The 15,316-nt window shown below is 40.8% G+C and overlaps 1 protein-coding gene across 1 annotated transcript; it reads right to left on the reverse strand.

The window, feature by feature from the left end:
• Positions 1–449: 449 nt before the first annotated feature.
• tmem11 (transmembrane protein 11) lies at positions 450–12,765 on the reverse strand. Its single transcript, XM_068002908.1, has 2 exons — positions 12,665–12,765; positions 450–2,582 (listed from the first exon to the last, which is right to left on the reverse strand). The coding sequence occupies exons 1-2, from the start codon at positions 12,721–12,723 to the stop codon at positions 2,066–2,068; spliced, it is 576 nt and encodes a 191-aa protein (XP_067859009.1). The 5' UTR covers positions 12,724–12,765; the 3' UTR covers positions 450–2,065.
• Positions 12,766–15,316: the final 2,551 nt, after the last annotated feature.

Here is a 15,316-nt window from a genome sequence, read left to right on the forward strand (position 1 = left end):
TATGTAACAATCAGAATTACGTGACAATTCTGTGGAACATGCTTCTCCTTTAGTCTCACTTGATGTGTCTAAATATAAAATGCTTTTAATTTGGTCATATCAACTGAAGTGTTCCAGTGTCAAACATCAGATTACATTTGGCAAATGCTTCGAGAAACCTTTTAACGTGTTTGTTGGGAACACACAAACTAAGCAAGAAGCAAAAATGCCTGCTCAGCATATCCTACTGCTTTCCAGAGTGGAAGTAAATTTACATCAATACAAAACAGGTCAAATAAATCCTTTTTCAAGTATTTACCAAAAAAAGTTAGTGTCAGCCACCATCAGGTATATCGATAGCTCTGGGTATAGTGTTTGACATGGGCTCCAAATTACTGAGCACAAACCGTGCCTTCTGGAGGTGAATATTAACCAAGTCACTGTAACATCATTTAGCACTTCCAGCACCATTTCTTCTCATTCTTTATTGGATTGTCTAAGAATGTCCAAGATACACGTATCTATAAAGTTTTCAAAAAAATTACTTTGTCTTAAAATATAATTTGCATAACATGCCCAACAATCTTTATGCCTGAAGTGTGCCATGTTTAATCAGACACACATCTTTGCCCCACGGTACACAAAGTTGATCACTGCATCGTATAAATACCATTTCCACAACGCAAGCCAAGGAAAATAAATGCAAGTTTGTTTACATTGCACTGTAATCCTAAAGTATTAGTATAACCTGAACCCACTATTCGGGGGGCCCTCCAATCCTCCATATTGCATCTTCAGAACTTTATGTTGCTTCCCATGTAATATTACCATGAGGAATGAAAAAAAATTACTCAAACATGCAGTAAATACCGACCGATGAGTCAGGCTGGAAACGTCACCAAAGTCAAGATTAGGAATCTTGGTGAAATTGTGACTGAGTCCAAAATGTTCCCTTTTATTGCCAAATAAAAAAAAGTCAGCAACAGCTTGTTTGCAGGGAAACTAGAACCAGGCGATGTATATTGCAGGCCGAATTCTAATTTCAAAGCTTTCTCGGATCTGGTTTGGAACTCAAACAACGAGTTACACCGAATCAGAGCACCACTTTAACAGAGTCTAACTCCAACACAACTTGATGCACATTTACAACAGAAGTGAGCAAACGTGACAGCAACAAAGCTTGGATTTTTGTTCATGAAGAAAGCAGAGACCATTATATAAAAAAAATGCACGGTGGAAGAACCTACGTTAGTAACAAAATTAAAATCCCTCTGATGAGCAGCCAGGTGCTGCACCTTTCTCAGTGGCCTTTTAAACCTCAGCACTCCTGACTACATGGCAGTGATCTATAGTAAAAAGAAGCAAAATGACTAAGAGTTAACACACATTAAATTCAGATATGCTAAAAGTCATTATCTGGTTTGCAAATGAACTTCATTCTATTGCCCTTAATGTGACAATGTCAATTGGAAACTGACTTGCTACAGTTTCACTATTGAAGTAATAACTGAAAATCGGGTTAAATTAATTCATCTCAAGCACTGCAGCCTAGCTCAGGAGACAAATTTGAAGATCACATTTTACATTATATGTTCAATAATGTTTCTGATTCGCAGCAATATCAGTTGGTAAGACCCATCAAAAGCCATCACAGAAATCTTGAAAATCTATGCATTCAACTCTGAACATATATTAGGACCCTTGTGGGAATTCCTTGCTGTAAAATGTTATGATCACAACTCAAAATATTCCATGCAAGCCAGATAATGCCTTTGTTTGGAAATGTGGAGAACATGAAAATAATTGAGAGGGTCATAGACATTTGCCTGCTCATCACCTGAAACATCTCAGTAGTTCTGCATATTTTGAATTTCTTATACAAATGTCAGGTGTGTACTGTGGTCTTTTACACAAGGTCAAGATCATGGGGATGGGCAAGAACTAGTACGGGGATTGGAAACGTCAGTGCACAGGGGAGATACTTCGGAAAATCTATTTGAGACCTTGTTCCTGCAGTCTTCACTGACCACAACTTCTCATACGTGACAGAACTATTAGGTGGATACAACTGCCTCGTTTGTCCCCATCATACTACACAGATCTCGCAGATTTTCTTAACACAGTACATCAAGGATGCCAATGCTATAGTGTTGTGGAGTCTTTTCCTGTGAATATCATCTTTTCTAACCAGAACCACGGGCGTGGATGAAGTGAGTGTGTTCAGAGGTAACCGGGAGAGTTTGCAGGTGTCATACTCCACTTGGTACTTGCAGCAGGGGTCGAATTGCCATGAAATGCCATATAGAGCTGCGCAGGCCACACTGATGGCCCCGATAGGCAGGGTTATGTAACGGGTGTATTCTGGAGCCAGTGCTAATGGGGTTAACAGGCAGACTGATCCCGCGATAACAGATGTTTTATGCAAGCAATTCCCGACTGTGATCCAGCGTGCCGTCTCATCCCCAATTCGGGTTGGCTCAATGATGATATACTTGTACTGGGTCTCCAGGGCTTGCTCCAGCTCATATTCAAATTGCTCATGTGCGTTCTCCCCATTGTAGATTTCACGGACAATATAACAGTCTGTTGAATTCAGTGTTCCCCTGCAGAGGTAAAAAAAAAGCATGTAACATGTAAGATGGGAAATGAGGGAGACGAGAATTTATAACAATCTGGCAACTCTTAGGGACATCAGCCGAGAAGCAGCTGTAGTTAAATTGAAGTACGTCATTTCCCCCCACCCTCCAACCTACAGCTTAAAGAGGACAGCAAAATGGGATACATTAGTTGTGGCAATTTTAGTTCAGCTCACAGATTTTTTTTAAAAACTAGTTATTTATAATTCTTCATCAAAAAAAATTAACGCCATTGATTTATAAGATCTGGTCATTATCACATTGCTGTTTGTGGGTCCTTGCTGCAAACTGGCTACATTGCAACGGTGACTACCCTTCAAAAGTACGTTATTGGCTGTAAAGCACTTTGGGATGTCCTGAGGTCATGAAAGTCGCTATATAAAATGCAAGTCTTTCTTACTCAAGAGGAGAATTAAGTAGGTATACAGCTCCGACAATTACCAGTCCAGAATCACAACCACCATGAGAATTAAAATACTGTACTTACAACATTGTAAGTGTTGCGAGAGCAAACTCCTCCTTAATAAAATCTTAACTGAAATCATCTGAACTGCAGGTTATCTTCTAGCAATACCATCTTCAGCAACCATGAAATACCACAGTCTAATAAAACTACCATTATTGATTCCTCGTCACAAGATGTAATACTTGGAACAGGATTAGATATTTAAACTTTCATGAAAAAATAAGTAGGGGAGTCCAAAACTAGAAGTTATAAATATATAAACGTAAGATAATCACTAACAAATCCAACAGGAAATTCAGGATAAACTTAATTACCCAAAGAGTGGTAAGAATGTGGAACTTGCTACCACATGGTGTAGTTGAGGTGAATAGCATAAATACATTTAAGGGTCAGCTAGATAAGTACAAAAGAGAGAAAGGAATAGAAGGATATGCTGATAGGATTAGTTGAAGAGGGGTGGGAGGAGGCTCATGTGGAGCATAAACACCGGCATACACCAGTTGAGGCGAATGGCCTGTTTCTATGCTGTGGACTCTAACTATGTAAGATACACAGGACACTGAGAATACTCACCCTTCAATTCAAACAAAGTTGATAAAACAAGTTTGTATGAATATCACTTCATATCTATAAATATACCTGACATTTCAAAAATTCTCACATCCCTACTTAGATACATAATTACATTATTTTTACTTGTGCAGATCAAATCAATATCAGTGATGTCAAGCATGGGTTTTAAAAGCCTGTAGCAGGAAGGAAAGACACAGGTAAGGAAGTAGTTCCAGAGCTTTGAGGTGCTAGGAGAGAATGATTAGAGGAGGAATAATCTGGGGAATTTTGATTTCAACACAGTGAGGAGGAAGAGCAAGGGATATTTGCAAAAGGTGCAGGTCAGTGAGGGAGAAAAAAAAGTTATGATGAGCTTCAAGAGAAATGTTTATAATCTTAGTTGGTTCCTTGGGACACAGGAAGCCAGTGTTTGGCTATCTGACATCAAGACCCAGATGAGCCAAAATTTCCTTCACCTTAATGTCTGAAAAACTGAAGCTATGCTCTTCGGCTCCTGCAAACACCTACATGCCTCTGGCCGCGACTCCATGAATCTCCTCAACTGTCATCTTGGGCTTAACCCAGAAGTATGGAACTGTGACAAAGTCCTCAAGCCCAAGTCCAGCTTCCTCCTTCACACCTAATCTGACAGAGTTTCCTTGCACTTCAACATTGCCTACCTCTGTCAAAACCCTATTCTATGCTCTTATCTGGACTTTTCCAACATTCTTTGCCAGCCCATAAACTACAAACCACTCAATGACCCGTGTCCTCAGCTGCATCCTCAAAACCCTTGTCCTCACCAAGCTCCATGTAGGTCTCCGAGTGCACCCTCTGGTCCTTCAACACTGTCTTACTTCTCACTCTCCATTCCCTCTGCTCCAGTGACTGCTCCTTCAGCCACCTTGTCACCCACCCTCTGGAGTTCCCTACTTAAGTGTTTTCACCACACCACCACCCTGACTGCCTACAAAAACCTCAAGATCCTCCTCCTTGACCTTGCCTTTGCGCCCTCCTGATCATCTTTTCTTCACTGACCAGGCTCTGTGTCCACTCACTATCCACTGTCCTATAAAGCACTCCAAAATGACTTTTTGTGCTTAATAAGTCCTTTTGTTGAAGGCAAAAGAAGAAACCTGTGTCCAATTTCATTAACATCTCCCTGACTCCACAAAAGCAAAAATGCAAGCTTCAGGAGACCACTCTTACCCATGACACATCATAAGACAAACTGAATGGATCCACACATTCCCCACTGTCTTTCTGCTTTGGGAACTAAAGGGCTATAACACAGCCATACTTACCACAATCACAAGAAACCATGTCCCAGAGGGCAACTCAGAGCAGAAACTTAAGAGCATCACCTAGCTAATGGTGGGCAAGGGAGAGGAGGGAAGGACAACGGTCTTGGAGCAAAGTACCAAGAACACTGACTTGCTCAAGAAATGTCCTTCTAAAGGCTGTGACATCTAACCGATATTACAAGCACTTTATAGGACATGAAGGAATGCCTATCATTCTCCAGTCTGAATATTTTACCAATTCTACCCAATCATGTCAATTTTAAAAACTTCAATCATATCTCTCTTGAGCCTACGTTACATTTAAGCAAGATCTCACTCAAAGTACCTCTGACAATGGAGCGCTCCTTTGTAGTGCACTAGATTATGCGCTTAACTGCTGGCTCAAACTGATAATCTTTTGACCCAGAGATAAGAGTGCAGTACTACCAACTGAGTCCAACTGCTCAAAAAATATATTACTTAAAGAAAAAATACCCACCACAAATTTTCATTTTATTAACAATTTAAGAGTTATGCCAGAGAAACTTGCAAGAGCTGATAGAAAATTGGGCTCCGGCAGTGTCCCCATATATTTGAATACTGTTCAATTTCCTCTCACTTTTGTCACTGGGCAACAAAGAACTGTCAGACGAAAACAGAGGATCATTGAAACCTTCTTTAGAGCATTCAAGGGTTGCAAATGTAGATTGATACAGCAATTGAGAGACCAATAGGATCATTAAGATGAAGTTAGGTGGGTTGTGTTCATCCATTTGGTTGCACAATTACAGAAAAACAATCCTACGTTGTTATTCCATTAGCTAAAGTATTTTATCAATCATGGATGAAAAGGAATCCTCTGGTTAGTGCCAATGATCGACAAATTGTGCTCCCCAACAAACCCATCAGGGGATTGTCTAACTCTGAAGAGAGCAATATACTAAGCTGGAGTCTCACCCAGCAGGCTGTAGTAAGGATCCATTTGCAAAGAGGTTGTAAAAGTTGGTGGAGTGTGCTTTATAGATAGAAAGCCTTAATAAACAGTTGTAGAGAAGGCAGGGGACTCCACATTGCGTCACCTGAATAGTAGGGCAACAGGCATTGACTGTATTCATGCTAAATTCCTAACATCTCCTCTAGGCAGAGAGAATGGCGAAGGTCTTTGAAATCAGAGCCAGGAACTGCCCTTCTGAGGTGATTAAGATCCTGTTCGATGCATGTACACATTAGGTTTTCCACAGCACGGTTACGGTTTCTAACCATAAGTGAGCCCAAAACTATCAAGAAATTCTTGCCAATGTCAGTGGCTCGTCAGTTGGTTCTTTGGGTGGTCAGGACAGACACATCAGATGCTTTGAAGGTCTGCAAAGTGAGCAGAAAGGATCAGGTTGGATTCCACTCGCATGGGGAATGCGCAGGGCAGTTTATAAGATAACAAAGCCTCATGATGGTCAGGGGAAACCCACGTACATTGCTTTCATTGAAAAGGCTTTCAACCTAGTGACTCTAGCAGCTTTCATGAAGAATCTTGAAGTTACGGGAGTACCTTGCCAAATCTTGGATTTGTATAAGGGTGCGAGAAACTGTATGAACCACTCCCTCAAGAGTGAGCAATGTTCCAACTTTTGATTCATATCAGTACCTAGGGGTACCGTGAAACGTCAACTTCAACCACAGTCTTGTGGGACCTCGCTGAGAGGGAGAAAAAGGATTCTGCTCTCATTGAAGGGAGCTGTGAAGACCAAAGTCCCAGTGCAGGCTAATTTTGTAATTGACATGTATTCAGACAGTTCTTCTTTATGATAAGATGTGCATGATGAATTTGTGGCAAAAAAGGAGAGTTTCCTGGAGGAAGGGCTCTGGCCTACACTGACCAGTCACTGAATACCTTGGCAGGGCAGTCAGCCTCACTGGCAGGCATACTTCTTTACAAAAGCACCTGGATCAAAAGAGTTGGTGGTGAGCATGCATGGTCTATAGCACCACATTTGGACATCTAGAAAATCAAGAGGGTTGGCACATCGCAACCTGCCCTGTGTAGAACCTTCCATCACACATAAAGCTGATATCTGTTGTATAGCTGATGAGCAAACTCAGACTTGGCGGTCCGGTACGAGATCCCTCACTCATATTGGGTTCACTGCCTACAATGACTGTGTTGAGGAGAGGCAAACGGCTGTTGCTAAAGCTCTGCTCTTGAAATGGTGGAACACCATTCAATGGGGTACACTGTATGTCCATGCTGTAGTCAGGAGTGATGGTGGCAATGCACTTACATTTTTTTGAGTTGTGCTGCTCACTATGCCACTCACGAGCAATCCCCGATTCCTACCATCCATCCAGCAAAGACTCAAAACCCCGTCAATCCTCTGTCGCAGACTTGGTAATCCAATGTCTGTGTCAAGTGGGTCTACAGTATTCTAGGGCACTGCTGATGATTGAGCCAACCTAGCCACTAATGGAACCTGGAAAGGTAGGCCTGTCACTTGGGACTGGGGTTCTTCCCACTCTACTCCCGATAACCCTGCAGACCAATGCTCTGTCAGGTAGGATGATCCTGGCTAGACAAGAAGTGGGAAACTTGCCAATGCTTTGTGCTGGTAAGCTAAGAGGTTTGAGTTAGTTATTAAGCAGTTTTAGTTCGTTACACTCCAGCAGAATCAGTTTCCATCCTTCCACCCCCTAGCTTCGGTTCTGCCAACCGACACCTAAACACTCTGGACTTAGGTTAAGTGAGATGTATCTGTAAGGGAATAGAGCATGTGCTCCATACTGGACAAACTCTACTTGTATGGATTTCTCAGCAGCTGGTTTTGGAGACTTAAACATGGTGATGGGTTTCTGCACATCAGATACCTAACTGACCAAAAAAGAGTGCAGCTGCACTTGTCTGATAAATTGTACTTAACTTGCAATTATATTTGTAAACAAATTGATCCTATACAAATAAAAACAATTATTTGGGATACAGCTATTGCACCGCGCCACTACCACAGAATGAATAAGATGTAGGTTTGTATGTGATTCTTCAAGTGGCAAGTTCAAGACCAGGATCAAAGATTACCTGGGGTTTTAACACTGCCACATCACACAAACATTGCTAAGCTCTTCAAGGATGTTATAGTGTCTTTAGGTGTTTTCAAACCCCTTTTCTTAAACTTTCTCTTCCTAACACTTAGCATGTGCCCCCTTAAATTTTCATGAAATTTATCTGATCTTACCTCCACATTCTTTCATTTCTCTAGCTTTTCATCCAATTTTTGTCACATTCAATCCTATGACCTCAAAAAAAACAGAAGAAAGGCGTTCCACGCCCACAAAACAATATAACTTAAGTACGGCATCACCTAATCGCTACTTGCTGATTTACTTCATCTTGCAAATGGACCACTGCCATTCATCAAGCTTTCTCAATTAAGAGAAAGATCTTGGAAAATATGACACTGACATCCCACTGACAGAAACTGAAATTGATCATTTAGCCCATCAGACCTGCTCCATCAAAGGAAAAATAAAGGCTCAAAATAAAATCAGAGCAGGAGTCACAATAGGACAAACTTAAGACACCCCATTGCTGGCCCAACAGGATAATCAAGAACACTGAAAAGGTGTGTAGCACAAGCATATTTAGAGATGAAAAGATAAAATACTTCGGTCACAACTTGTCTCATTACATTTGGTGCAGACGTCTTCAGATTTAGGGTAAGATTGCAAAAACGCACTGAAACAAATACAGAAATCAGAACTAAACCATGCATGCTGGAGCCTGACATTAACAATGTGAGTGTTTGGTCATGACGGGTAGTTACAAATTTTACCTCAACATCCAACTACTACTGCCTACATTTCCGTGGCATATTGAGCACCATCAGGAAATGTTCTGCATAACATGCAAGCACCATTATAATATTACATATTTCCAAGAAGGCTGCAAGATTTATAGATTCAACTAGAAAGGCTAATTGGCCAAAAATTAGTTAATGCCACACCCTGAACACACTTATAATTATGTTGATCAAAAAGGCAAGAATGTTTTTAGACTAATAATTGGTACACTGAAATCTTTCAATCTGCAATATAAGATTACTAAGTGTTGAGATATATAGGATGGGTAAACTTTAAAAGACATTTGCTGAGCATAACAAGTCTGCTGAAGGAAGGGGTCCTTCAAAATAAAGAAAGTGAATATGTAAAATCAGCAGCATTTCACACCGTTTGGGTGTACTACATAGGGAAGCAATAGTAGGGTTTTAAAGTCATTATTACATACACAAAATTTACAGCACAGAAACAGACCATTCAGCCCAACTGCTCCATGTGGTGTTTATGCTCCACACAAGCCTCCTCTCACCTTACTGTTCATTCTGTTAAAAAGTTCTTCACATGGGCTATTTTGTACTCTTCATATTTAATGGGAATTCCAGGTAAAGAACATTTTCTTTTACAAATAAACTAAAAACGTAGTATTGTTGGCCAGAAGATTCTTCAAGTCAAGTCTCAACACACAGAAACATAGACTGCAGTAAATTAAGAAACTAGAGACATCGCGATCTAAACAAGTGTGCTCAGCACACTTGTTGCCTAGTATTTTTCAGGAAGATACATCTCATTCTGCCATAATGAACTGCAGCGCAGTTGATACATGGACATATTGAGTAACCGGTCACTTCACTGAAATGTTTAAACTTACATACAGCAGCAATGTGTTGATAAGCAGAACACTATCATACCCACTGCTTGTCAACACTGAATGACTCGGCAAACATGCTACTTGCCAAATTTAAGCAGACACACAGGAATGCCAAGTTATAGGTGCATGACCGTACAGTGTTCCCTGTTGGAAAAACAACAGTATTTACCAAAACAAGCAGCTGGAGCTTCAAAAGAAATAGATTTAGTTTAAGGTATTAAGTTTTAACATTTAAGTTAAAGTGACTGAAGTGTAAAATACCCTGGAACACAAAGCAATCAGCAACTGCAATACAATAGGGGGTGGGGGGGGGGGGGTGGGGAAGAGGGAAGCAGCAAACCCAGGACTCATTACCCTGATTTGGAAGTTAATTCCACACAGAATTATGACAAGAGCCCAGCAGATGCAAGCTAGCGCAAAAATGGGAACCATAGTTGACCAGTCCAACATTACTGCTGGCTGTGCATCATTGTGGATTGCACAGGAGGAGGCCATTCAGCCACCGTGTCTGTGCTGGATATTACAAAATATGAACCAGTGAATACTGACCATGAGTATTTTACTGTCCACTCCACAGCAATAATATGCAGCAAAACTTAAGAGACGAGACACCAATCTACTGATTTAATATCAGTCCCAATATCAGAGCATGAAGCCCTAGAACTTGGGACTGTCCAAGGTTTCTGTCTTAATAAGCCAATGAGGAGCATACCATGGTGGCTTGTGAGCCACATCAAAAGTTTAAATCAACATTCTCATTGATTTGTTTCTATCTCAAACTGCTCATAGTAAAATCTGGATATCCTGGGTTAGGAATTATCCACCAATGAGATAATAGCACTAAAAATAGCCCTTTCCAAATCTCCAGCTTCACCAAATTCAAATGGAGCAAACGAGCGAGTTAGAAATATAAATGCAAATAGAAAAGCTATAGTCGCTTGCGTTTGCAGGTTGCATATACTCCGTGGTATGGAAATCTATTAGTGTGTTGTGATATATTCACCAAAATAATTTTAACACAGCACTTCCAGTGTGAACTTTAGCATTCTTTTCGGATGAGATGTTAAACCGAGGCTCCGTCTGCCCTCTCAGGTGGACGTAAAAGATCCCATGGCACTATTTCGAAGAAGAGCAGGGGAGTTCTCATCGGTGTCCTGGCCAACATTTATCCCTCAGCCAACACCACTAAAAAACAGATTATCCTGTCATTTATCACATTGTTGTTTGTGGGAGCTTGCTATGTGCAAATTGGCTGCTGCATTTCCTACATTACAACGGTGACTACAATTCAAAAAGTACTTCATTGGCTGTAAAGCACTTTGGGATGTCCTGAGGTCATGAAAGGCACTATATAAATGCAAGTCTTTCTTTTTTTTTCTAATATTATGGTAGAACTCTAGCATTATAACTTGGCATTTACCTTCCAGAATATCTATGGGACACAATTTTTAGTTGATCGAAGTTCATTTTTTTAAATAAAAAGAAAATAATTCCAAAATTCCCCCCCCCTGCTTTTCATTTTTAAAATAGTTTGAGGCAAGAAAATGATTTAAATATTTCAAGTGAAAATTGGAGGAAATTCTTGTTACCAAAATACTCAGCAACTTCCGCAGATTTATCTGGTTAGTTTCCTTTCTGGTTATGAACCTTTAACTTTTTTCCTAATTTAATTTCAGTTATATAAATTAGATTTCAGATATTAGGAGAGATGAGAGAAATGCTACAGATCACATAATATAATTTCTATATGCAGCTGGAAGATGTCAAGAACCAAATCTCAAGATTTATAAATATTAAATTTCAGGAAATTGCAACTTACATCTTTAATATTGTAAAACTCCCAATGTGCTTAACAGTGGCCAGTGGTTTTCATGTAACACCACAGAACTGCCTTGTACTTAAAATAAGAGATAGTTTTTAAAGAGGGAATCTCACCAACTGGTCATTTTAAAAATCAGATTTATATGTGATACCAATCCTTATGATTTGTTCCATTTGTTTAGTTGCATTGAAACAATAAGTACTGATGCCATTTAGGCAGCTGGTTTGAAGGCATAATTGAGCCTGATCTTGCAAGAGAATGAAATTAACTGGAGATTGCTTCAGCACCAACTGGATGTGCTAATTCTGACAACCTCACACCGTTGAGCTCAGTAATTCCTTCAAGCCAGCACTTCCAATCTCACCAATTCTTGCGATTAAATCGAAATAGACACAAAAGAAAAAGGAGTTCCTTTTTTGTAATTCTTTGTAACTGTTGAATGTGCAAGAGGTACAGATGGCAAGATAGCCTCTTTTAATAAAAAAGCACTAATTTACACTCCAATGATATAAATAGAACATATAGTAAATATGCAATACAGTACCTATTTATAACTCACCGATAGGCGGTTTACCTACACATCACCCTCCTGAAATATAAATAGACACTACAGATTTACCCATTTTGCTTCGTCACCAAGCAATAAAGAGGTCAGAGGCACTTTTTAAGTGTCATTGTCTTAAAAATTGTTTACTTGATCACTTCTCTTGTTTGACCCACAAGGGCAGAAGCGTTATTGAGCGCCTAAAATCTCACGTAAAAAACTGTGCAGCATCTCATCAATTTACGACCAATCTAGACACAGGCCGCCAAGAAAGAATTTATTTGAAGTCTTCTTCTCCCTCCTCCACTACCCCCTCCCCAAATGTATTAATCCCTTCATGGCTCCAACGGGACAGCTCAAGTTTGGAAGCTTCGAGAAGAGCTGCGGATGAACACGGTTGGCTCATCCCGACGGTGCGGATACCAATTTAATCGGCTAAGTTTAATTAGGAGACGGTCATTTTACATTAAACCCCCCCCCCAACCGAGTGCGTTACGGAGCCGGAGCCGGAGCCCGCCCCCTGCCTTGCCTGTGGTAGGCCGGCAAATGTGGAGCTTGCCTTCTCCCTCCCTCCTCGATTTAACAACACGAGCCGCCATCACACGCTAGGGTCGAAAGGTGACGCGCCAAGGCCGTAGCTCCATCCGTCGGATAAAAGAAAAACATAACTTCACCAGAGCGCGGATACTGACCTTTCCCTAATCCCTGTGACACCGCGCCTCCTTCCCCAAGCCGCCATCTTGACGAGCATCCAGGGAAGGAATTCTTTTTCTCTCGCGCTCGACGCTCCCTCCCCCTTTGCCGGGCATCCGCGCACAGCCCGCTGGGAGATGTAGTTTTTTCCCGCCCGCAGGCGCCCTGCCCCCGCTGACGTCAAGACTACAACTCCCACGATGCATCGCTCACGCCATGCTTCAGGACGGTTGTACAATGTCCAGCGGCCAATCAGAGGCAAGGACACCGCTACGGGTCGCTGTTTTGGACTTGCAGCGTCTTAGGGGCGGGGTGGCTGTTGAGCGCGACATTTGATGTCGGTGCAGGTGGAGCAATTATCTGCAGGTTAATTACTATGGAGACAGGGGCAAGGAAAAACTCCCCTGGCAAGGGATCAAGCTAATTCAGTTGTTTGCACTCTCACCTCTGAATCAGAAGGTTGTGCATTTAAGCCCCAAACCAGGAGTTCAGCTCTTAAATCCGAGAGGGTGGGGGTGTTGCATTGCCATTCTTCAGGTGAGATGTTAAATCAAGGTGCTTGCTGTTTGCCTATCTTGATGATTCGGGTGGATGTTAAACATCCCACGGTAGTATTTCAAGAAGACCAGGGAGTTTTTCCTCAACCGATACTGCCAAAAAACAGATTAGTTGGTCATTCATTTCATTGTTCGGCTGTAGGTTGTTACTGATGTTGAAGGGGTATTTGGTTTGTCTAACTACAATTATTACACTTCAAAAGTGATTAATCACATGAAACACTTAAGAGACATTTTAATATGATAAGGGTACTACATAAATGCCAAGCATTATTTCTCAAATGTAGGGTTGGATAGAAGCTATAGCAGAGCAGATTGGATGTGGTCTGTGATTTAATGGGCCAAATGACCTTTACTCATTCTATACTTTCATCAAACATTTCCTTTCAAGCCAAAAGTAAGATTAGGACTTTAAAGGAGAAACAGCTTTTGAAAACAATAGTATAAACACAAATATATTGGTGACAGGGTAATGTAATTTTACTATTGATCATGCCAGTTTGCAGCTTTTATAAGGAGGTATAATCTTTACCCTGTAATGTATGCCAAACACTTGGATGCAATTTGTGTTGCTGTGTTTTCTTGAAAATATTACAAAAATGACAGCTGTTTTCCTTCTTACATAGGAAAAGGAGTAGGCCATTCAGCCCCTCGAGCATGTTCTGCCATTCAATTAGATTGTAGATTCTTCAATTGGAAGGGAAGTGCTTCTTTAAAAAATCTGATAGATTCCTTGTTGGCTGGGTAGCATTGAACGATAGAGGTTAGCTGATCTTAGCTGGGGTAATGGTGCTACAATTGATTTTGATGCTGGTGAACTCTGTGGGTTCTGATGAAGGATCACACCCAAAACATTAATCTATCCTTTTCAGATGCTGATTGTAAATGCACATCGTTCCACATTTTCCACATCGTTCACCTGAGGAAGGAGGTAGCCTCCGAAAGCTTGTGAATTTAAAATAAAATTGCTGGACTATAACTTGGTGTTGTAAAATTGTTTACAATTGTAAATGCAAAGCAGGTCCATTTTTATTTCAGATTTGCATCTTGTTTGCCTATTGACAACTTTGATGATTTACCTTAGAAAGTCAGGTGTGGAGCCATTTTGGTTATTCAGAAGAAAAACTTGTTATTATGGAGCAGACAAAAGCATATCAATTAAATTGCTGACTGCAGCCTGCTTCCACAGCACTGGCTACAAGTGTTGAGAGCAGTGCAGATTTATAATCTTTTTGCTACCTTCTGCAGGAGGCATCCAGCCTCTACTTGGTGCCTACCTACAGTGTAGTTGGAAACTCAGCAGTGTCCTAGCATTCCATTGTACCACATGTGTTCCAAAGCACATTGGGAAGAAAAAAAATGTCTGTTAATAAAAAAAAAATCAGTCACAACTTAAAATGCATAGCAAATGTTTAGCAGGGAAATTGTGATTTGATTTTACCTGTATCATCTACAATATTGTGGGAAATTACACCCTACGATTTACGTAAACTTAAGCATTAATAAAATTGTTAACCAGATTGTTAAAAAGCATCCAGTTTATTAGCTGATTGGTGTTTTGCATCCAAATATGCTCACCCCATAGCTTCTTACCTAAAATTACATTCAGGAAGTGGTAGAGAACTGTCAGCAGGCAGTATGTTCTTGTTAACTTTTAGAATAATTGCACCATTAGTACTAAATCTCCTGTTTCCCTTCCTCCCTTCCCCAACCCAGTAGCAGAAGGAAACATGGTTTATTGATCTGTTACATTTTAATACTCACTAAAAGTGGAATAATTTTGATCAAATTGTAATGATCTACTGTGTCTCAAACAAATGCAGGAACAAATGTGCCTTGGGTAGCAATAACTTTGTTAATATCAAAGTACTGCCAAGAGATGCAGCCTCATCAAACCACCCCTCCCCTGCCCCCAGACATGTAAATTCCCTTTGCAACCTGTCGAGGCATTGTATGGAAAAACTCACTGTGGGGCAGGTGGAACCACCCTGTGCAAACTTGAGACTGCAATCAAACTTTGTGCTGTGCCACGGTAGAGTCACATGAGGTCCTTCAACTCAGGCATACCATTGGGAAAGCGCCAACTGCAGGTGG

Source organism: Heptranchias perlo, chromosome 22 (genome assembly GCF_035084215.1).
Source record: "Heptranchias perlo isolate sHepPer1 chromosome 22, sHepPer1.hap1, whole genome shotgun sequence".
Taxonomy (NCBI): Eukaryota; Metazoa; Chordata; class Chondrichthyes; order Hexanchiformes; family Hexanchidae; genus Heptranchias; species Heptranchias perlo.